Consider the following 22,667-nt stretch of genomic DNA (forward strand, 5'->3'; position numbering starts at 1 on the left):
TGTGGGCAGCTGTACCTACTGTAGACAGTGTGGATAGCTGTACCTACTGTAGACAGTGTAGATAGCTGTACCTACTGTAGACAGTGTAGATAGCTGTACCTACTGTAGACAGTGTAGATAGCTGTACCTACTGTAGACAGTGTAGATAGCTGTACCTACTGTAGACAGTGTAGATAGCTGTACCTACTGTAGACAGAGTAGATAGCTGTACCTACTGTAGACAGTGTGGATAGCTGTACCTACTGTAGACAGTGTAGATAGTTGTACCTACTGTAGACAGTGTGGATAGCTGTACCTACTGTAGACAGTGGAAATGGATGTACCGTCTATACTAGGTTACACAGTGATATGCCTTTGATAACAGCTCTATTAAGTGACAGAATAATATAGTCTACATGATATATGTTACAAAGTGTCTAGTGTCTCTCCACGGATAATCACTATTGCGTCACGTGATCAATTTAAACCAATAAGAATCGGAGAAAATTTAGTGGTGAGCTATACCGTTACATATATGGCTTGTCGTTCCATATTTGGAGTGCATAGTTCTGTGTTGCTTACATGACCTCAAGACCTGACCGAGATAAGTTTTTATTTTAAATAATAAGGTAGTTTTACTGAATCTCTACCTCCTGGATCCTTTATTTCTTTCCAAAAGCCGATCTTAGGGCTCATAATTTAATTATTTCCTGTTCATACCGTATACCATCAATTTTCTTCGAGACCTGCATAATGGGAATCACATAAAGCGGTAAGTTGCTTACCTCATGATCAAGAGTTCTGTATTTTCTCCATGGTTCAAAACTATGGACGTAGTTGCTTCACAAGAAACTATACTTTTAGCTCGCTGGTGGTGTAATTCAGGCACATGATATGGAAGTAACAACTTTCAGTCGTTATTTCTTTGGAAGATCATCTTCATGCGTTCGTATTAAGTTCATGTGTCTTTTCTTTGACATAACTGATTATTCAGGAGTAATTGTAGTTAAAGAGCTCATTAGGTTTTCAAGGGAAATTATTTCTGATATTTACCCGATGCTTTTTGTTCATTTTTGGTATTCCTGTTTACTCATGTTACTCCTTGCTCCTGTTTTACAGGGTACGCACCAGTGGGGCCTTCGCATTTTCGAGAGGACTTTGACCCCATCCTTAGTTGTTACAATCTCAATGGACCTACTTTCTGTATTAAAGACTGAACAGCAGTAAGAATGCCAGGTTACCCTGTACTAGAGTTAGACAAAATGATATTTCAAGAACTTATCTGTGAATACTGTGACACAGTGGTAAGAGATGCATTGAGGGCAAACTGTGGGCACTTCTACTGCAGGTCATGTGTGGATTATCTTTTCAGGTAGGCATCCCTACCGCACTAGTCAATGTAACTGCCCCACACTACCAGGGCCAGGACATGGCAGGGTATTTGCAGGTAATATTTCCATTACTTGACAGGTGAAAGGGGACTTTGATGGCTTTTGCATGCCATCCAGGATTATTGAGGAAATGCAGGTGACGGGGACGGGAATTGAAAAGATGGTGGCTTATTTCTGTAAATGTTAACTTCAGACCTAAACACTACAAATCATTTATCACTTGACATGCATTGTTTGAGGTGACTTGTGGTCCTTAACGAAGATGATTGTAGTAACACTGTGGATGGGTGTTATCAATTTCAATCCACTGACATTTTCTGGTGTTTATGGTGTATGTGTGTTTGCTTGTCCATGTTGTGTCACTTAGCGAAGTTTCTTAACCCATTGTAACTGGACACCTCCCTTGATATTTCAATTGTCCCCAGGAATTTCCCAACCTAGGATTGTTTCAAGAGCATTGAAAAAAATAAACATAGTATTACTGCCACGGGCGGCGAACACTAACGAGCACAATTTTAACGCGGCGAAACGACACGACAGGACACGAAACAACACGGTTAAAACTGCAAATAAAACAGGAAATGAAAACCTATCATAATATAAACTACACTAAATACCCAAGGAAAGCTACAAAGAAAACGACGACGAAAACTACATAATACAAACTTACATTTGTTGCGATGTTGTGAACCCTGCCTAGTTGCGAACAAGCTGCGTGAAGCGAAAAGAATGAATATACAAACTACACTTGACAAACTGCACTGAAAAAACTGCACCAACGATAAACAATACAGTTTAAATACATGCTACATAACGTAGTGACACAAAGAAAGTGCGTGCAAAACTTTACAACAATTAACACTACTGCACAAGAAAGAATAGACAAAAATAATACGTAGCGATCTACACATAGTAAGATTGGGTATTGAGGTTGTCTTTAATGGAAAGGGAAATAATTGTCGAGAATAAGCCAAAAGATTTGAGAAAAGTGCGGCAAGGCCTTCTTTAAATCATGGAGAAAGTAAAAAATTAAAAATATCTCTTCACCATGTGATGAGTGGAAAATAAGATTTTTCAATGTGTTGCCAATACAAGATGCTGAGAATGGATGATAGTTTACTCAGATTTAAAAAAAATCGTTATAATTGGTCATCAAAAACTGTTCATTACAAGTTTCTTTCAGGATGTAACATCTGAAAGCTGTCAAAAACTAGAGAAGGGAAAAAAAATAGGCATACTAAATAAATAAATTGCAAACAGCAAGGTAAACACAGTGGGGCGCACCAACACATACTGAAACAGACAAAGTGATCGGTTGTCAAGAGTTATCAAGTTAAAAAGCGTGACAAATAAACTTTGTAAATACTTCAGGCAATTGTTATGCTAATAGGGAACTTAAGCAAACCACGATGGCGATGGCAACGAGACCGTGGAAAAACAATAGATCTAGTTGGCAGAACAATAGCCCAGCACGTACGTTTTAAAACTTTGTACATTTCTTAGCCGTCGTTCGCGAAACAACAGCGTGAAATCACCAAAATTTGTGTCGTCTGCGAACCAAAGCCGTGGCGGCAAATTGTTTTAATTTACATTTGGAACTCAATGCTACTTTTATGCCTTATGTTGAGTTTGAGGTCTGGCGCCCTATGAGACGGTAAACACATGCAGCCGTTTTCGAAATTCTAATTAAAAGTAGAAACTCATTTTTCCTCCGTGGCATTGCCGTCGTGACTGCTTAAGTTCCCTAATGTCTTGGATTACTTGGGTCAGGTCTTTGTATATGATCCGTGTATAAGTCAAGGGTGATTTTATGGGCTGATTTTTTTGGTAATAAAAGGTCAACTTATACACGGATAAATACAGTAATTTGTCAATGAACACCAAACCAATTGAGTAGCCAGAACAGAAACAAGTTCTAAACTCACTGTGATGCGAAAATTAAGTACATTGCCACAATAAACATGAAAACTATGGAATGATGGTGGCAGAATCAGAATCAGTCAAACAGCCAATTGAAGATAAAAAAGCCCAAAACAAGAACCAAATAATTACCTACTTATCCTTATCCTCTCTGTGTTTGTCTGTTTTCTCTTTTTATCACACACTTTTCCTCTGGAAGATGACTCAGGGTATGAGGAAAAGTTCAAGCATGATTCAACTTTTATAGAAATGGTGAAAGCAAGTCTTATAAAGGGCTATGCTACATGTATTAATTTTTGGTAAGCACTGAAATGAGGTCTCTGCCGATCAACCCGGCACTGTTTTGGTACCCAAATAACTGCAGTGAAGGCAGACCTTCTTTCTACCCTCAATTTTAACATTAAATGAGATCCTATGTTCCCTAGCTCCACTGACAAATTTTCAATCTTACACCATTTAGTGGGATGAGCACGGAAACTGTTGAGGAAAACCCCTGATCAATTGCTTAGCAAGATTCATTTTTAAATTTACCTGTTTTACTTTACCTTGCCCATGTTCTAGCCAATGATGATTATACAGAATAAAAGAATTGCATATTGAAATATCAAATAAATACCAAAAACAAATACATTTATTGACCTACATGCTTTCATAAAGTAAAATTTATGCAATTTCAGGGCTCAAAATTGCACCTGTATTAGGCACATTTGCAAATAAAGATTTTGTTTTTGCGACTAAAATTTCTCCATTAGTAGTGATTTTGTGACTGTTTTACAGCCTAGCTTCTAAATAAATTATATTTAACAGCATTGCATCTTATTTGTTACTGGTTGTTATAGTTTTGTCTAAAAAATCCTGTGAAATTCAAGTTAAATGTTGCGTGACTTTGATCGTTGATTCATTGCTGAGAATTGTATTTCTGGCGCACTTTTTCAGACACTATGTTGTGCAATGCTCATGAAATTTGGGTTGGTTACTTTTGCAACCAAAATTTTCAAACTTGCGACTAAATTTTAAGGAATTACTCGCAAATTGTGATCAAGAATTTTTTTTGATTTCGAGCCCTGAATTGATCTGCAAGATCAACACCTCCTTTTGCTCTTTGTAGAGATCAACCACTACTGGCTTGGAAACCTGCTGATTATGCCCATTTACCACTAAATCTACAGCTGAAAGACTAAAATGAGAGGAAATTGTGCTAACATCATTTTTGTTATTCCACTTAGTAAAAACTACATTACCCTTTGGGTGAACTAGTTTCACAACTTATCTATAGCACAAAGAAGCAAGTCCATCAATTGGATCTTAAGTTGGCACAACACCCAGTATCATTACCTGCTAAATGTTCTAACTGAGCAGAAAAAGTTGTTTAAAAAAATGGTGGGTAAGGCCTAATCATACTAGTCACCATGTCATACTCTAAGCTGTACATTATCGGCTTCTGATTAGGCTCTTTACCTTAGTGAACATCAAAATTCAGTGCATAGCCTTTACTAGAATTGGGGACCACATTAACTTTAATACCTCATTATCTGTGTCTTTGTCTTCAGCCTCTAAACCAGATCTAAATCCAACATGTGGTTGCAATTCAAACCTTCTGTTTCCAGTTCATTGAACCCATCAAAGCTTCCTTCATCCCCTGAGCCTTCTTAAAGTACAGCGACTTTGGGATCAAATTAAATCTTGTCAGCCACCATCAAAGGAACATGTTTCAATATGAAAATTTCAGAAAACCTCACCTTGTGGCACCACCAATTAGCTGTCAAATCTGTGCAAAGGAGGTCAAGTGATTGGTTTGTTATCCTCCCAAGTCACTATGGAAACAAGAGAGAGGGGTGAGATTGAAATATGGGGGCCATTTTTTTACGGGTGTTACAAGGGAAGTTACAGGTGTCAATGGGTTACTGTGCCGAAGTTCCATGAAATAAATAAAGGTGAAGCATTTACATTAGCCTGTGTCTACCACCTTGTTTTTAGGGATTGGGAGATTTGAGTGGGGTTATTTGCTTCAATTAGATGAAAAAGCTGGCCTTGGGGTGCAGGGCATTCAACAGTTTAGCCTCAAGCAGCAGTCTAGTGGCCACTATGTCCTGGCCTGGGGGTGTAGGAGTTAACATTGACTGGTGCATGACACTTCATATGCACCCGTACATGACTGTATTTGGTCTAAATATGAGCAACATGTGCTGTATTGATACTGAATGTGGATTATGATTGCACAGACAAACATTTTGTGGATTGTTGGACAGTATATCAATGCAATATCCTATGCTTTGCTTGCTGAAGAACAAATTCAACTTTGAAAATTTCTAACGTTTGCAAAAAAATACTGAACAGTCTATTTTCACACCTCATAAGCTTTTTCAAAATGTATAATTTAAATTGGAGCAATAATTACCAGAAAGTCTAACTTGGGTACACTGTATTTCTCCTTGGTTGTCTGAGTACCACATCTTGTGATAATTAAGGCGTGAATTTTAAAAATTGATTACCAGCAAATTTTTTTTTTCTCCCAGTTACCATTGACCATTTTATGGTTAAGCTTAGAGCCTTGTCGCATGAAAATTTGTGGGTGTTGAATGGTTTAGGATGACAATAGTTTCTTCTTGGAGCTTATTCTTGTGATTTTCTTTTCAGGGAACTGAAGGAAATGTAATACTTTCAGCTTTTGTTGTTTCCTTAGTTTAAAACTGTTAAATTCCTTGATGCCTGTTGCCTCTCAGAACCTTACTGGTCTAATAATTTGATACAACAAGTAGATCACAATCATCATTTTATTTTGGGCATTTTCTTGCTGCACAGTATTTTATTTCAAATCTAGTGCTAATAAATTATGCTTTTTTTTTTTCGACAACAACTAGGGGAAATCCAGGAGCAGTGGCTTACTGCAAAAAGAGCAGAACACCTCTCTTCTATTTTCAGGTAATATTCATAGTCAGCACTGTTGTTTTATTTAAGAGTTTCACCCAGTTATAGGATTAAGCATTTTAGAAATGCCTACAGTTGATAATTTTTATTCACAAAATACTTTAATTTACTTCTAGTTTCTTAATATTGCTAAGTGAGCATGAGGGCTTTACTGGGGAATTTTGGCTTGCGGTTTTTGTGTGGACTGAGGGCAGCAAGGTATGTACACAAGTGACCAAGGGCCATTCTTCCTCAGTACTGCTTGAGTAAGCCAGATTGGTGAATTTTTGCCCATTTTAGCCAAAAAATACACAGATCCTGTTTTTGTTTGCCATGTGCAGCTACTGAAAATTAGTTGATACAAATTTTATAATTATAGAAGTTAGTTTCCCATAGCACCTTTTTGATATCCAGTTTTTTTATGATGATCACCAAATCCCTACTGTGAATCCATTGTGACCTTTGATCTTTGGATATTTTGAGTTGAATATCAATCACTATAACACATCAAAGTGATGAAGTAGATCCTATCATTGAAATCATAATTTTGAACTTTTGATTGTGATCGTGCAATAATTGTAGCATTATTGCACAAGAGTTATACATTACAGTATTCATTAAGGGGGTCAGATAATAATTTATTGTTATACCAAGATTTCAATCTCGCTATTTAGAATGTCCAGTAACTTATAGAGGGGCTGTTCTTTGGAATACAATTATGTCTAGAAATGCAGACATTGTTCATGCTACACGAAAGAGCATAGATTCAAGATTAAGTAAGATTGTTGAATTTAAAGATTTTCATTTTAAGGTAACATCTGCCTCAAAAGTTAATTTTTGTGATCAAGGCTATTTTTATTTTTAATGATATCTTATGCAGATTATATCACATATATTGTACAAATTTTTATAAGTATTAACTATTAGTAATCTTATTTTTATTTTGTATGTAAGTTAGTAATAGATATTAGTTTTAGGACTAGTTTAAATGCACAACCCCATAAGCACAAAGCTTTGAACACTTATCGTGTTGAAATAAAGTTGATGTTATGTTATGTTATGTTAATATCTCTGCTGTTTGGTATTTGGTCTCCAAACCATTCTTTTTGCACAAAAAGTGTACATGTACCTGCTTGCAGTGGTACACTTATTTGTTGGAATGTTTATTAAACCAGATAAAGTCTCTGAGCAAAGTAACCTTGGAAATTAATTCCCACCCTCTTAAAAACGAGTAAGGTTTTTAAGGGAATCATCATTCTTAGACTAATTAGTTCAAATTTTGTCAAATGAGTCATTACACTATGCATTTTTCGCACAGGATAAGCTGTCATCCCTCAATGATTGGTCCTTCATAATCAATAATCACTCTGCCAATTTGCATATCAAACTGCTTTATCACTCATTCCTAGATGTAAACATTTCTGCACTTAAAAATTATTATAATATGTCAAATAAAGATTTACAAAGATGACTTTATAAAGTTTTGTAAAGAAAGAAATGAAATGATTGTCATATATGAGACACGAGTGACTTCTTGAGCTGATGTAATTGTGTTATTAAATTTTTACTAACTGATCATGGTACCTTTTAGCAAAAGCCAGTCAATGATCAAATATAATGTACATGTACATGTATGCTATTTTGGTTTTCATTTTCCTTTAATTACAGTGATATTGCTTGGGATTACTTGGGAGTTGCAAAGTGCCTGTGTGTTTTGTGATCTGTGATGGTTCCTGATTCCACTCCCTTTTTGTTAAGTTCTCACCAGATGAAGGAATCAGCAGTAAAGTTGAGAGTACCACAGTTCACTGTTTATTCTTGGAGGCAGGATGTACATGGGAAGGAAAGTTGAAGGAATCTGAGGTAAAGGGAACCAAAGGGCTTACATTAAGTTACCACTACATTGTGTAAATTAAGTTCTCACCAAATGTTATGTGATAATTTGTTTTTTCATACACATACAAGTTTAGAGGGAATGAATATGAGTGGAAATTTCTTAATTTTTGCTTCCTTTGTTTCTGCTAGAGGCACTAGTCCATTGTTTTTTTTTAAATCAATCCCAGAACTGCTTAACTTTAAAACTTAGTAGGGTGTTGCATATAAGTAGGGATTACACATTTCTATTTCCCTTTGAGGTCACTTTGACTCCTTGTCCAAAAATTTTAGAGTCAGTTTTGAAAATGCAAGCATGTGCAGTGGAGGCATTCTATACCACTATTGTATGAGTTACATAATTGGAGAAGAACTGCCAATCAAAAACATTCACAATTAAAAATGGCAGCTTATTAATGTGCTGTGCGTCGAACACAAACAAGCTATGGACAAAGTTTGTTTCACAAAGTGATGTTGTTTTTGCAGAATGTTTTTGCTAGGCAGAAAATAAAATTCTGCTGAACATTTCTGAATTCTTCTCTGGAGTTGGAGTGACTCCCTGTTGGAATTTTTTGGAGTCCAATGAATTTTTGGTGTAAAATATGCCAAATTTGGCGTATTTGTAATCCTTGCATATAAACTTATATTTATAAATTTATATTTACATACATGTAGTGATATAAATTCAAATTGGACCTAGTAATAGTGGACAGGAAGAGACATCTTCAGACTGTCCACTACTAAATCATTACTAACATTATTGTTATTATTATTATAATTATATGAGTTATTGATACTCTTCAGGTACATACAAATTGTAAATTCAAAAGCTAAAAGTCCTTAAAATTTAACTGATAGATGTATAGAGTTGATAAAAATAAGGTTATGTTATAGAGCACAAAAGGAGCCATTACATAAGAAATGAACGGAAACCTGGAAGGAAAGTCAAATTGCACCACTTATTCGTGAATGCCAAGGTGTTCTGTATTTACTTTATTAGCTGTTACAGCAGATAGGGTTCTTGTATCTGAACTCCTGCCTTCTTTTGAGGCCATGAGGGTTGAGAGAAAGTAATTGGACAGTTCTTATATGTCCCCCTCCCCCTTATAACTCCCACTTAAGGTTGTTCTACGGCATGTGAAAAGGCAGGGTACATGTATGTTATAAGAACAAGCATTGATCACCCCGTAGAAAATAAGTAGTTTCCCTTTCCATATGTCATCCAAAGTCACTCTGCTTCACCCTGCGAAGGGTTTAGTTATCTGTGTTTAAAAGCAATGGTTTTGGTTAAAAGTGGCAACACAACCTTCTGAAGCTGTTTCATGTTTCTTTTAAAACAGCTCACAGTTGTTTACCTTCACTCAGATGTTGAAAAACTTCGAAAACGTTTTTAAAAAAAGTCACAGGAAGTTGTGACGTTTACACTTTGCCAAAATAAGTGGTAACAGTGGGGTTATGGAGGCAATTTTGTTCATTGCACTTCACTCCCAAAACTGTTGATTTTAATTTTTATTATTAGCCAGCAAAGAACATGTACTTCTTAAGCTAGCAACTCCGAAGTTTATCTCGGAGGGAGTTTATGTCAGCAGTTTCTTAACAAGTTTTTCAATGCTGTTTAGCATCTCATAGTATGATGTTATTAAAATACACTAAGACAAATTTGTCTTACCCTGTGTCTAAATGTTTGTATTAACTTTGCCGTTGGTTAACGTACTGAATGCCTTAAGAATTCAACTGTATTCTCTGTGCTACTGTATTATAACATACCTTTTTTATTGTTAAGCCCTTCCCCCTCAACGAATAACTTAGTTAGCACTCATAGGTATAGGACCCATCATTTTTTACCTTCAATTGCTAAAATTTTTTTTGAGAGCCCACCCCCACCCCCCCCCCGCCCTTAATTTGTTAACCACCATCTCCCACTCCAGTAAAGATGGAACGCAGTCCTAGGAGGCTTGATCCAATTCAGTCATAAAATTCCAACTTTGTATTTATGGCTATTTTGCATCTCACATTTTAGAGTCATGTAGGAAGCTGCAGTTTGGCCAGCATTCAAAGAGGAGAGCAGAAGGAGTGCGAGAGCGATGAAACACTTTCCAACAAAACAGATGACAAAAGAGAATCCTTACTCTCTGATAGCGTTGTTGAGGTTAGTCAGTTTGGCATCTTTCTTCTTATCGTCGTGGTACTTCCGAATGCAATAGGAAAATGTGTTTGCAATCAAAAGAACAATAGCTTGCTATTGAAATATTCCTTAAAGTTTCTTTTGGCAGATTCATATTGGAACCGAACCTGATAAACATCTAAATGACAAGGTATATTTCTTTATACCACTAAGTGGTTCGAAATTTTACCCAGAGAGCACTTTACCCAATGGATTTGAGTAGAAGCGTTTGAATAAAGGCTCACAGCATATGGACTAACGTGAGGAATTTATGTTGAAACAGGATTCGCACACCCAACGTCCCATGCCTGCTAACTGCCAAGAAGCTCAGGTGAGCTGTTTAGTTTGGATAAAACTTTTAGAGAAAGTCTACATTTTCAATTTTTTGTTATCTTATTTTATCTATTTTCAGGGAAATTATGAACATTCAATCGTTTTCTCACTTGTAGAACCAGGCGATAACAATTTGTACCGTATTACTTTGTCTTGCGACAGAACCATCCTCCAACCCGCGAAACAGCTGCCTGTCCTGAGTTTGGGGTAGGTGCTGATTTTTCCGAGCACGTAACGAGAGATGGTGTTCGTAAATCGGAGACAAGACGATCCCGGCGTGAACAAAGCAGTGCCAAAGTTGTAAAGGTGACAAAGCCTCGATTACTTTTTTGTGCCTCGTCGCCCTCGCTGTCTTTATTTAGATGCAAATGTTTGCATTTAAACATTTGATAACTGCGATATGTATTTTTGGTAATAGCGTGACCTGTCGTGGTATTTGACACAAGTACCGGTTCGTGACCTTTCAAAGTGTCCATGATACCTCTCGCCGTGTCATGAGCCGGTGTTATTGCCCAATATCGCATACAGGCAACACACCTTCACACCTTCAGTATTTTTTTTTTTTAAAACTTGTATACTAAACACATAGAAAACAGTGAGTTAAAGCTCAGTGAGTTAAATGATTTTCACTGCAGCGAGAATCAAAAATTAAGTAAGCATCTTAAAACTACCGGAGTGATGGGTTCTTTAAGTATTTTCATTTTATCTTGCCTCAAAACGCCAATGCTAGTTTCGTAACTAAGTTTCATGTGACAATCATGAAAGTGGTCGACTGTCATTGTTTGGCAGGGAAGGAGTGAAGGTAAAGGTAAAATTTGAACCCGATCCAAGTGGCCCACAAGGCACTGGAACCTATTTCGGACTGTGTAGCATGAAATGACTGAGAGTACTGCTACATCCGGACGGGATGCTGGTCCATCGGAGATTTTGACCCTCTGCATTTCGCCAGGATTCTTTGAAAAATTCGACGGTATCCATTTATTCTCCTCTGTGGACAGAGGGACTGTGAGTAAGAGTGTCTTGTCCAAGAATGACTCGGCCAGGTTTCGATTCCAGAACTCTCGCTCCGGAGTCCAGTGCACTAACCGTTAGGTCACCGAGTCTCCCTCATTTTGTGATAATCTGAAGGGTTTTTTTTTTCTGAAAGACGCAAGAAATGTGCGGAAAGTTTAAAATTTTAATTTTGCGTAGCTCCTCTTCACATTGGACGGTAAGTGCTCACATAGTATTTGGTCTTTTCCCTAACCTTTCTCTCGAAGAGCTCTGACCTTCCATCCCGGAAATGTCGGCGGATTGAGGAATTCTCGCACCTTCGTAGTGAAAATTTTGGTATCATTCTATTTAAATTTTCTGTTAGCCGCAGGCATAAGCTTTGTGAATTTCGGTATAGAACGCGATACACTTGTCCAAATGCAGTGGCTTTGTATTATCGATTGTGGTCATAACTTTTTAAAACATCCGCGTCTTGGTAGTTTTACTATCTTTTGTTCACTGAATTTTTTCGAGATTTTGAAATTTTCGTCTCGGCCTGGGATCTCAGGATCCTGGCCTCCAGAGGAATCGGTAATATAATAATTTTCGAGTGTAATATTCGTTTATTGCAACTTTATTTGCTTTGTTATTAATCCAATTTATTTGAAAGTCATGCAAGTGTCATTTCTCAATTGGTGACAGACCCATTTTGGAAATTTTTTTCTTGTCACAGAACTATTCCCTAACCAGGGGAACAGGTGACTGTCATGAGGGAGGGATATCTGTGTGTCGAGCTGATCGTCCCGGGGACTTTAAAGAAGAACGTGCCCGTAGAATTGAGACAAGGCGATCCTGCAATGAACGAGGCAGTGCCGATGTAATGGAGGTGACGAAAAACTTTGAGTTGTTAGTTCATTGCAACTTCATTTACATTTCTTTTCGCTTCCAAGCGTAACCACTATGTGATCAACCAAAGTCAAGTCATGAGTGAGAGAAAAAGTTAGCATTAGAGATTTTGAGTTTTATTCTGTTTAGATTATAATTTCAGTCAGTGTGTCATATTTATCAATCAAGAAAAGTTGTTTGCGTTAAAAATAACAGTAAATATTGATTTGTTGATACCTTGCTGCACTATGCTTCACATCTCTTCTTTCCAAATGAACTTTATTTACGGCAGATGATGAAGGAACCAACGGAATAATTAGGTTTTATGGTTTTACTTTCTTTGTAGAAAGGGCAAATAAACGCCAACCTTCCTCGTCAGGTCAACTTCTTGCTCTCTGGTAACATGGCAGGACAAAATAAAAACTCAACCAAAAATAGCTTGGAGTTAAAAGAGGAGATGAACCCCTCTCTCAACGACACCATAACAAGAAACACCGCATCCCCGCGAATCTCAGCTCCTAACGTTTCTGATCAACACGAGCAAAGGTTAATCGACCTTGAAAATCAGGTTGCTTACCTGACTCACTGCTTTTCTAACCGATATCAGGTTACGAACGACATCGCTATTGTCATTCAACACCTAGTGTCAGAAAACGATCAGTTAAAAAATACGGTCCGCGACATCAACAACAGAGTAAACCAAATTCAAGTACATCTTAATTCTCACCAAGCGAATTTTAACACACTGCGAAATGAGCGGAGTAACCAACGTGAGGAACTTGTGAGGATCCAGGAAAGGATCAGACGACTTGAGGAACATGCGAACGCACAGGAAACGATGCTGAGGAATGTATCAGATTCTATCAGAGGCCTGGCTACTTTAACTAGAAGTAGAGACATTGAAAATTTATAAATTAGATTAGGTGAGAACTAAACATGAAAGGAGAAGTGTCTCCCAGGGACCATTCGATTTTTATCTCCCCCATTTAAAAGTATACATAAAAATTTACTACTTGATTTGTTTGGAGGTTCTAAAGAGTAACTTATCTCTCGAAAATTTTTTACGCAAACGTTCCATGCCATGATAACTCAGCAACCAGGTAACGGAACTAAAACTAACGTACGGTTCAAAAACAGCTGATTCTCTTCTGGCTGTCATTCGAGAATGCCGCTTTTGTAGTCTCTATATTGTTCAGACAGATCACCAAGAAATTTGAAAAGTAAAGTAAAACTTATCATGTCACAGGTAAGCGGCCATATAGCTCGGCAAAAATCAAAGTGGCGGTGGCGTCTGAAGTCGAGTTTTAAGCCCCTTTGAAGACAATTTTCGCGAAGATAGGTCCTGTTTAGGTAAATTTCAAAACACGTTCACTGCCAAAGTTTCAAGTAACACTTAAATGGAGGAGATGAAAATCACATTGTCTGTAACATACTTCTCCAAGACTAAATATGAACTTGTACGTGTTTTTGGGGTCATTTCTTTTGGTCCAAAACGTGGTAGTTCAGGAATTTGAAATGAAGGAAATCAGTAAATGTAGTTAGTTTGAAAAAGACTTCAAAAGACGTGTAGTTCTTAACTTCTTAAGACGTGTAGTTTTCCGGATAGTGAAATTTTTAGCTCATACATAAATTTGTTTTTAAAATTTTTATGATAATCGTAGTAGTTTTGTAAATCTGGTATTGCGAATATAAGTGAGGCAGTGGGGTCGTATGTTACCAGGTGTAATTCTTTCCTGGTTTACTCATTGTGAGTGTTCGTTGTTGCACTCAGTTCAGTTTCCAGGTTACGTTCTGCACATAGCAAAATGATATGCCTTCAGTATAATAGGTTACCTAGAACAAATTATTATGCTTTGAGTTGATGTTTGTTATTTGTACCATCCTCGAAGTCCGCATTGGGGGTCATCCTCAATGTGGTTACTCAAATATGTACGTTTCAAGTTGTAACAAACGTTGGTCAACAATACGCGAGCTAGCTATTCTTTGTAATTTGGAAGTTCTAGACGTCAAGTCTCGGGCTAGAAAGTCTACTTATGTAGGGTTATATAATGCTTGAATGTTTTTTTCTCGAATCTGGTGAAGTTAGAGAAGAACGTCAAGGACATCTGGATATCAGTGAAGCAGGATGATCTTGCTTCAAGGATTAACAAGTGAAGAAGTCGGAAACTTCTTCCCTTCCCTTTTTTTTCTCAAACACAATTTGTAGGTAAAAGGAACGATTTTGATGAGAAATTTGTAACTTTTGATGAGAAATGTTGATAGTGAGTAGTGCGCTAGAATTTTCAAACCGATTTTAGTGAAAAATGGGGGTTTTTTATCCGGTTGCGTATGGGAAGTTTTATAGTTTGGTACAAAGTTTTTCGTTAATATTTTCCTCTATCTTTAACAGCAGGTATAGTTGAATTATGTTTACTAGATTACAAATTTACTCATTGACTAAACCTTTCCGTAGACTTGCGAGTTGTTGATCGATTTGTACAAATAGCTAGACATTTACTTTTTCATAGAGGACTCGAAGAGTTAGGTAAAACAAAGTAAAAATAAAAGAAAGAAAAAAAAAAAGTATTAGAAAACGACCAAAAGAAAAAGAAAGAAAAAATTCATTTACAAATAACTGTATTTAAAAATAGCTTCATACAAGATAAATTAAAGGGACATTTTCTTTTACTTCATGGGAATGAGATGAAAATGAGTAATTGTTACTATTGAGTGTCCCATGTAAAGGTAGTATGTGGACAGGTTCTTTTATCTGCTTTTACAGAATGGTAAGCATTGTTATAATTAGTTCGACTTACGTCATCAAATCGAGCGTTAAATTAAATTGAAATTTGAGTAGATGGACATTTAATTTATTCAGTCAATTGTAGTAACAGACTTGAACAACACTTTTGTGATTTAAATTTGGTAATAATAGTTTGCACCTTACTAAGTTTCTTTTGTAAACTTTACTTTTATTAGGCATAAGGAAAATTATATCGAACTGAAGAATAAAATAGTAAAATTTTAGTGTGGACCAATAAGAAGCCATTCAGCCAGTGATGGCTTGTTTTATAATGATTTTCTTTACCTTTAATTTTGGTAACCAATAATTAATTTACAATACACTGCACGAGCTTAAGTCCAGCAATGGATTGTAAGGTTATTTCGCTATAAACCTGCCCATAATTCAGTTGGTCCCCGCACGAGGAAGTAGAAAGTGAACATTGTCTGGGCATCGGAACGTTTGATTAGCGCTGAGGAAATAAGTGTGACAAATTCCGTCAAAATGTTCTACCCCTAAATTACCATCGCAAGATTTAGTCGTATAGAACGAAGTCTACAAGACTAAGAAGTCTTGTAAACTTCTTAGAGGAAAAGTCTAGGAATCCATTTGCTTACTGAATTTTAAGAACTCGAAGATATCTAAATTTGGAGACAAAAGTGCAGAGCATTTGTACCATTCAATAATGGCATTCCTTTTATAGTAATAAGCGTTTCAGTTTTGCTACCGGAAATTTAGCTGAAACGGATACTTCTATGCCTGAATGAACGATCAAATAAGTTACAATCATTCTTGCTGTATAACATCAGTTTAAGTTACCCGAAGAAAAGTGCGCCACGATTTTTATGCAAAGGTACGTAAACAGATTGATATAAGACGATTCATATCTTCGATGGTTTTAATTTCATAGTTGATTACTTATTCTACATACTAGAGGACCCACAAGCTATCTAGCTGTAACATTATGTGCTGAAAGTCATCTCTCTTTCGGATCTCTGAACTGAAAGTTTGAATATGAAACGTTTAATGAGACGCCAACATGAACCAATTTGTACTGTTCATATCATGATTATGAAAGAAGAAGGGGCCAAACGAAACTGAACGATTCATTTACTTCCGTTTGGTCTGATAAAATGGCTCGTCGCTACCACTGTGATAGTTCTAGAAGTTTGCAGTTTGGTAGGATATATAATTTCTCTCACTGTAAAAGACTCGGTTCTCCTTCCCCCTTTTTTTAAAAATAGGTTTCGGACGACAATAGGATTTAAAAGTGACGCGCGATTGGTTTTCGAAAGAAGCTTTCTAAAATTCTGTTAGAGACAAGTAATATGACAGAAATATTTTTCTCACGTTCCTTTGTACAGCTTAAGCACCTCACGAGATAGCTATATAGGGAATTTTGTTAATGCTTCCGTGTACGACTTGATATCAGTCTCGATAACATCGACACATTCCTGAAATTGAGTACATATATCTTATTAGGCGTTTAGTTGTATCGCTGGGTATTTTTACGAGTTGTGCCGTATTTATCAAGGTAAAATAACGAGTAAAAATACTCAGCGATACCACACAGCAAAACGTGTAATAAGTTATTTATTATCCAACACGCCAAACTGTTATTTCAGTGCGGGCGAATTTCGCGGATACTTATTTACAGGGAGTGCGTGACAGAAGTATGCGAAGCGGAACGGAATTGGCGCGTTGTCGTGTTGCTGTTTCTATTTTCTTCATTAAATGAAGAAATTTTCTGGTCGTCAAGTTGTTTTTCTTCGTTCGATTCATCTAATAAACTTTGATCTATATTTGCCAGCCATTCTGACTCTTCGTTGTCGGAAATATGATTAAAATTGTCCGCCACTTTTTTTTTTTCGTAACTACAATCCAATTCTTCGCTTGCGCGATGCGAGAAAACCTGTTTAACCGGTACACTACAATAGACGAGTACAAATACCGCGTGATATTTGTACTCGTCTATGGCGTTATTTGTACTCGTCTAAGTGTAGTTGGATAATAAATAATCATATCGAACGATTTGTCTCACAGGTGGCTCAAGCCACTCGAACGGGTATGCATTAGCAAATCGCTCTCGCGGGTGGAAATTTGAGGGAGATTGGTCGACTTTTATGGAATTTATCGGCCTTCGAGTGGCGACGGTTGGTGTTCGAGACCGGTTGAAGTTTCCAGCCTTGTGTTTTTCTATCATTACCGTTGACTGGTTGTACCACACGCGTTACAAAGAAAGTCGCCAAAACAGCGTTAAAAGGACCGTAAACGAGAGAGCGGCTACGGGAAAAAGGTAAGGAGACTTCATACGTTATACTCTTCGCTTTTATCATTCCTTTTGATTTTTTATTAATATTTGCTGGCGAGCCCTTGCGAGGCAGCAGCCTATTCTTTACAATAGCGAGAAAAAGCCAAAATTTGTTGGATGTAAGATCGGAGACATGCGCAGTCGATTGTGTTTTTTATATCCGGGGCCCCTGTGATGACATCACGTAAAATGTGAAGGTGTAGTCTGATCGTCCGAGTGAGTGTAGTCCTGAGAAGGACTGTTGTCGGTGGTAGTGACTGACGTTTCGACAACCTGTGCGGAAGTCATCATCAGAGTCAAGTGAATGATTGTTGTCAGTAGAAGGTTCTTATTCCAGTTCGTGTGAAATGATCGGTTGGTTTTGCCGTGATGTTATTGGCTGTAAGACTCAAGTGACGTAATTCGGTCGTGATTGGTCTGTTTCGATCTGTCGGTAAAGTTAGGTCTTTCTTTTTCGGTCGTTCGCGATGTTTATGTCGTGAATGAGTCGTTTGTATGGAGCGGCTAGTTGTTGACATCTGTTTAGGGGAGTCTGTTCTAAGTTAGTAAACCAGCTTTCCAGAGTCAGTCGTTGAAAATAGTCAGTGCTGTAGGTTAGGCATTGCGCAGAGTCCCAGTCAATGTTGTGGTTGGTAAGTCGATGGTGTTCAGCAGTGTGATTGCTGACATCACCTTTCCTCGTCGCCCGTCTGTGTTCAGTCAGTCTTGTTGTGAGGTTTCTGCCAGTCTCACCGATGTAGGAGGCTTGGCAGTCGGAACAATTGATCTTATAAATCGTTCCCTGTCTGTTCCTCGTTGTATGTTGAAATATCGATTGATTTCGAGCAGTGCCCGTTGAGGTAAATAATTCGACCATTGAGTTACATGTGCCTGAAAGAAAAGCTTGCAATCATAGATTCAGAGTGTGGATTGCTCGTTGAGGCTGACCTTTCGACAAAATGTGGATCGATCGTTGAAGCGGCATATGGTATATCGTAGACTGGACTGGACTGGACTGGACTGGACTGCACTAGTAAAACGCGGACTAGTAAAACGCGGACTAGTAAAACGCGGACTAGTAAAACGCGGTCTAGTAAAACACGGACTAGTAAAACGCAGACTAGTAAAACGCGGACTAGTAAAACGCGGACTAGTAAAACGCGGACAAGTAAAACGCGGACTAGTAAAACGCGGACTAGTAAAACGCGGTCTAGTAAAACGCGGACTAGTAAAACGCGGACTAGTAAAACGCGGACTAGTAAAACGCGGACTAGTAAAACGCGGACTAGTAAAACGCGGACTAGTAAAACGTGGACTAGTTAAACGCGGACTAGTAAAACGAGGACTAGTAAAACACGGACTAGTAAAACGCGGACTAGTAAAACGAGGACTAGTAAAACGCGGACTAGTAAAACGCGGACTTAACAACAACTACAACAACAACAACAAAAACAGTTTCATACGAAGGCGATCACAAGACTTAATGGCGCGCCAATTTAGTGAGTGACAATCCCTGTTTGACCTTTAAGCTTCAAATGGGTTTGACATGCGCCCGATACAAACGATTTTATAAGTTTAGGCTAAGAAAGAATTTTATTCAGCACCAGTTCAAAATCCTAAAATAAACTTTCGTCTTAAATTTCAGAGCAGAAACGCAGGAATTCGATGAATAAAAGTCGCATTAAATCTCCTTGTGTCTAGGTAGAAAGAGTCTTTTCGGTGGAAGAAAAACCGGTTTACACACGCCATTCAGAAAACAAACAAGCAGACTGACAACTCTATAACACATATTCGCATTCACTTACAATTTAACTTTCCGTGACATTTTAAAACGGAACAGAGGTAAATCCTCGAAGATTAATCTCCGTTGGAAATAAAAAATACTTCAGTCCGTTGGATCTCTAAGTGTTTTTCTTTTTACGAGAAAATCGTCGCATGATCATTTAACTTGTGTGTGTTTGTTACACCAGTACTTTTGTTTATTCAAAGGCGTATGCTTCTTTCCTCTTCAATTGACAGGTGTCATATCATGACGGTTACTTAGCAAAAAAATGTTTCAAAATTTGCTCGGAAGCCTTTTAATTACCTTTACGAATAAGGTCCGCGTTTTACTAGTTTTTCCTCTGTTGGGTGTTCTGTTCAGAATTAAAACGTTGTTTCTTTCTCCTCGCCTGTCCTTTGTTTTGTTTTGCTTTCGAGACTTACCTGTCAACCAATTTGATTTCAACTTTTTGCACTCAGTTTCAACTTTCTGCACTGTTTAGGATGAATTGCTGACATTTTTGCTTGTGTATCATTAAAAAGGACATCGCTGACAAAGAATGAAGCAGAGGAAAAAGTTTCAAGCGAATTAGCTTTCTACCTCATTTCAGAGGTGATGACATTGTGGCTCAAATTGATTTCTTTGTTTTTAACACCAGCCTTTTTTTATTTGAAGGCTCGAAAAATTTTCGTTGTGACCTTGTCAGTATATTTTTTAAACTTGTTGTCAGTGATTTTTTAAGTTTAAGATTACCATAGTAACACCACCAACCGGAAAACCTTGAAATGTAGATGTGCAGTTCAAAGCCAGCTTAATTTGTGATAATTAACTCGATTCAGCCAATGTAATTGTGAGTGATTCTATAATCAGATTCCGGACTAGATTATGTGGAATTTGCCTCATGGATGCAGCTTTCATCACGGTGGTGATTGAAGCTCGACCTACTTTGAACGTTACACCATCAGATTAGTGAAAACACTAGAATCTGCGTGTGAATGGCCCTCTTTATAAACAGGGTGACCGCGGTGATGCTAACAATTACCGCCCAATATCGGTGATTCCAATAATGGCGAAGGTGTTTGAAAGGATAGTTTATGAACAGTTATATGCCTATTTGGAAGAGCACGATATTTTATGTCAAAACCAATCAGGGATTCGTGCTAATCATTCAACTGTAACAGCTTTGTTGGAAGCGACAGATTCTTGGGCATATAATATTGATAACGAGAAAATCAATGGAGTCATTTTTCTAGATTTGAAAAAAGCTTTTGACACTGTTGATCATCAGATCCTTCTATCGAAACTAAACTATTATGGTATACATGGAAAATCTTTCAGATGGTTTCAGTCATATTTGGAAAACCGAACACAAAAATGCTCTGTCAACGGGTCGCTATCCAGTAGCTACTCGTTGACTTGCGGCGTCCCTCAAGGGACCATCCTCGGTCCATTACTGTTCTTATTATATATCAACGATCTTCCAAATTGCTTATCAAATTGTAAACCGAGAATGTATGCCGATGACACGCACCTCACATATGCGGGAAGCAATCTTGAGAACGTTCAGTTTTGTCTAAATGAAGACCTAGAAAACGTCTTCAACTGGCTACAAGGGAACAAACTCACGTTGAACATGACTAAAACCGAATTCATGCTAATAGAGTCGAGGCAGAGACTGAATACTCTCACAGCTTCACCAACAATTAGAATGAACAATACTCAAGTGAGCCAGGTTTCAGCTACAAAATCGCTTGGTGTAATAATAGACGATAAACTCGATTGGCATAGTCACATCGAAAAACTAACGAAAAAGATCGCCTCTGGTATCTAGGCCCTAAAGCGAATTAGGCACCTGATCCCAGCATCAACCTTACATCTCATCTACCAAGCTTTAGTAAAACCTCACTTTGATTACTGTGACATTGTTTGGGGTAGCTGTGGGAAAACGCTACGAGACAAACTGCAGAAATTGCAGAATAGAGCAGCCAGTGTGTTGACATTCTCTAACTATGATGCTGATGCAACTGAGCTACTCGAGTTTTTAGGGTGGAAAAATCTTGCACGCCAGCAGGAAATCCATAAAGCCACCATGATGTTTAGATGTCTGCACGGGCTAGCTCCAAGGTATCTATATTCAAAGTTTACGCGGCGTGACTCTGCTTATGACCTCAGGGACTCTGAAAATAAGCTTAATGTTCCACTACCGCGCACTAATTATTACAGAAACAGCTTTAGCTACAATGGCGCCACATTATGGAACAGTTTACCACGCGATATAAGGAACACAGAGTCTCTGGGGTTATTTAAACGTAAGATCAATGACATTTTTAAAGTCTAACGCACGGCATTCACGGAAAACAGCTTTAGTGTTATAGTATGTAGTTTTAATTTTAAATATGTTAGCGTATGTGATATGTATTTTTATAGGCTGATGAATTGATCGTGTTTAAATAACGATTACAATACAATACTTAATGGCCCTTTTTAAGTGAATTTATAGAATTTGATGATGATTTAAGGTTTGTGTTTAGACACATGTCGATTATCTAAACAAATTACATGGTTGATGGCTTTTGAAGAATATTGTAATAGAAGGTGCGATAATTTTAGTGGAAGTTTGTCACATGATAGGAGAAATTATGTAGGTGCCAAGAGAAGCATACCACGTAAAATTTTTTTATATGTCTTGACTAAGCTTTTGAAAAGTTTTACAGCAGCCTACCTACAAACGACCAAGCAACGTTTTGTCGGTTGCTTAGGTAAGTGCAAACGATCATGAAAGCCGATTTACTTTATTATTTCATGTCAAAATTCTGTAGCTCATCCTATATATTGCAAGATATTTGTATGATATCACATGTTTTTCTCAAGACTGGGATAATGCTGTCTGTTTTCAGGATAAATGAGATCAAAGGTCTTAAAGTGCACTGGATCCCTAAATTTTTTTTTCGTTTCAAAAAATCTTCATGCTTTGGTGAGTATCTCTTCGAAAACATTTTTGGATTTGGTCAAATCCTTGAATTTTTGTGGCCCGTTCAAGTATGGAAAATCGCATTAAAATCACCGCCATTTGGCTCACGACCGCATTTCAAGGATCAAGAGTCTGGCGACTAATGTGATGTCACTTCGAGAACCCAACAATCTGTATTTCGCGCCAATTTACACAGTTCACTGGTTGTGTTTGGAAGGTTAGATCGATATTGGTCGCAAATATGCCGCACAGATGTGTTGTTGGGGGTTGTAGTAACGTCAGAAGCTTGGAGAATGGAATAGCGCTCCATACGATACCGTTTTACGGCGATGAGCGTCCAGAGGCGAAGAAACGAAGGAAGAGATGGATAGATTTTATGAGACTGAAACGTGCTAAATGGGAGCCATCGAAAAGTTCTGTGATATGCTCGAAGCATTTCAAGCCAGATGATTTTGTTCGA

General features: G+C 37.6%; 2 protein-coding genes across 10 annotated transcripts in view; both read left to right on the plus strand.

Annotated features, from left to right (window-relative positions):
- Positions 1-578: 578 nt before the first annotated feature.
- LOC111339232 (uncharacterized) lies at positions 579-15,429 on the plus strand. Of its 9 annotated transcripts, none has more exons than XM_088758761.1 (10): positions 1,214-1,351; positions 5,020-5,224; positions 6,152-6,212; positions 6,335-6,416; positions 7,956-8,060; positions 10,090-10,218; positions 10,517-10,564; positions 10,729-10,872; positions 12,272-12,424; positions 12,770-15,429. In XM_088758761.1, the coding sequence occupies exons 2-10, from the start codon at positions 5,107-5,109 to the stop codon at positions 13,334-13,336; spliced, it is 1,407 nt and encodes a 468-aa protein (XP_088614887.1). In that variant the 5' UTR covers positions 1,214-1,351; positions 5,020-5,106; the 3' UTR covers positions 13,337-15,429. The 9 variants fall into 9 exon arrangements, with proteins under 9 accessions (XP_022801582.2, XP_088614894.1, XP_088614887.1 ...); XM_088758765.1 differs by having other exon boundaries at positions 5,020-5,125; XM_088758766.1 differs by lacking the exon at positions 1,214-1,351 and adding an exon at positions 4,654-4,670 and having other exon boundaries at positions 5,020-5,125.
- Positions 15,430-15,916: 487 nt separating this feature from the next.
- The window catches only part of LOC111339228 (TNF receptor-associated factor 2), a 49,869-nt gene continuing 43,118 nt past the window's right edge, over positions 15,917-22,667 (plus strand). Inside the window, exons 1-2 of the mRNA XM_088758756.1 lie at positions 15,917-16,037; positions 17,228-17,480. The gene's annotated coding sequence lies outside the window, so the exon portion shown is untranslated. The remainder of the gene's footprint in view (positions 16,038-17,227; positions 17,481-22,667) is intronic.

The sequence above is a fragment of the Stylophora pistillata genome, chromosome 4 (assembly GCF_964205215.1).
Source record: "Stylophora pistillata chromosome 4, jaStyPist1.2, whole genome shotgun sequence".
Classification (NCBI taxonomy): domain Eukaryota; kingdom Metazoa; phylum Cnidaria; class Anthozoa; order Scleractinia; family Pocilloporidae; genus Stylophora; species Stylophora pistillata.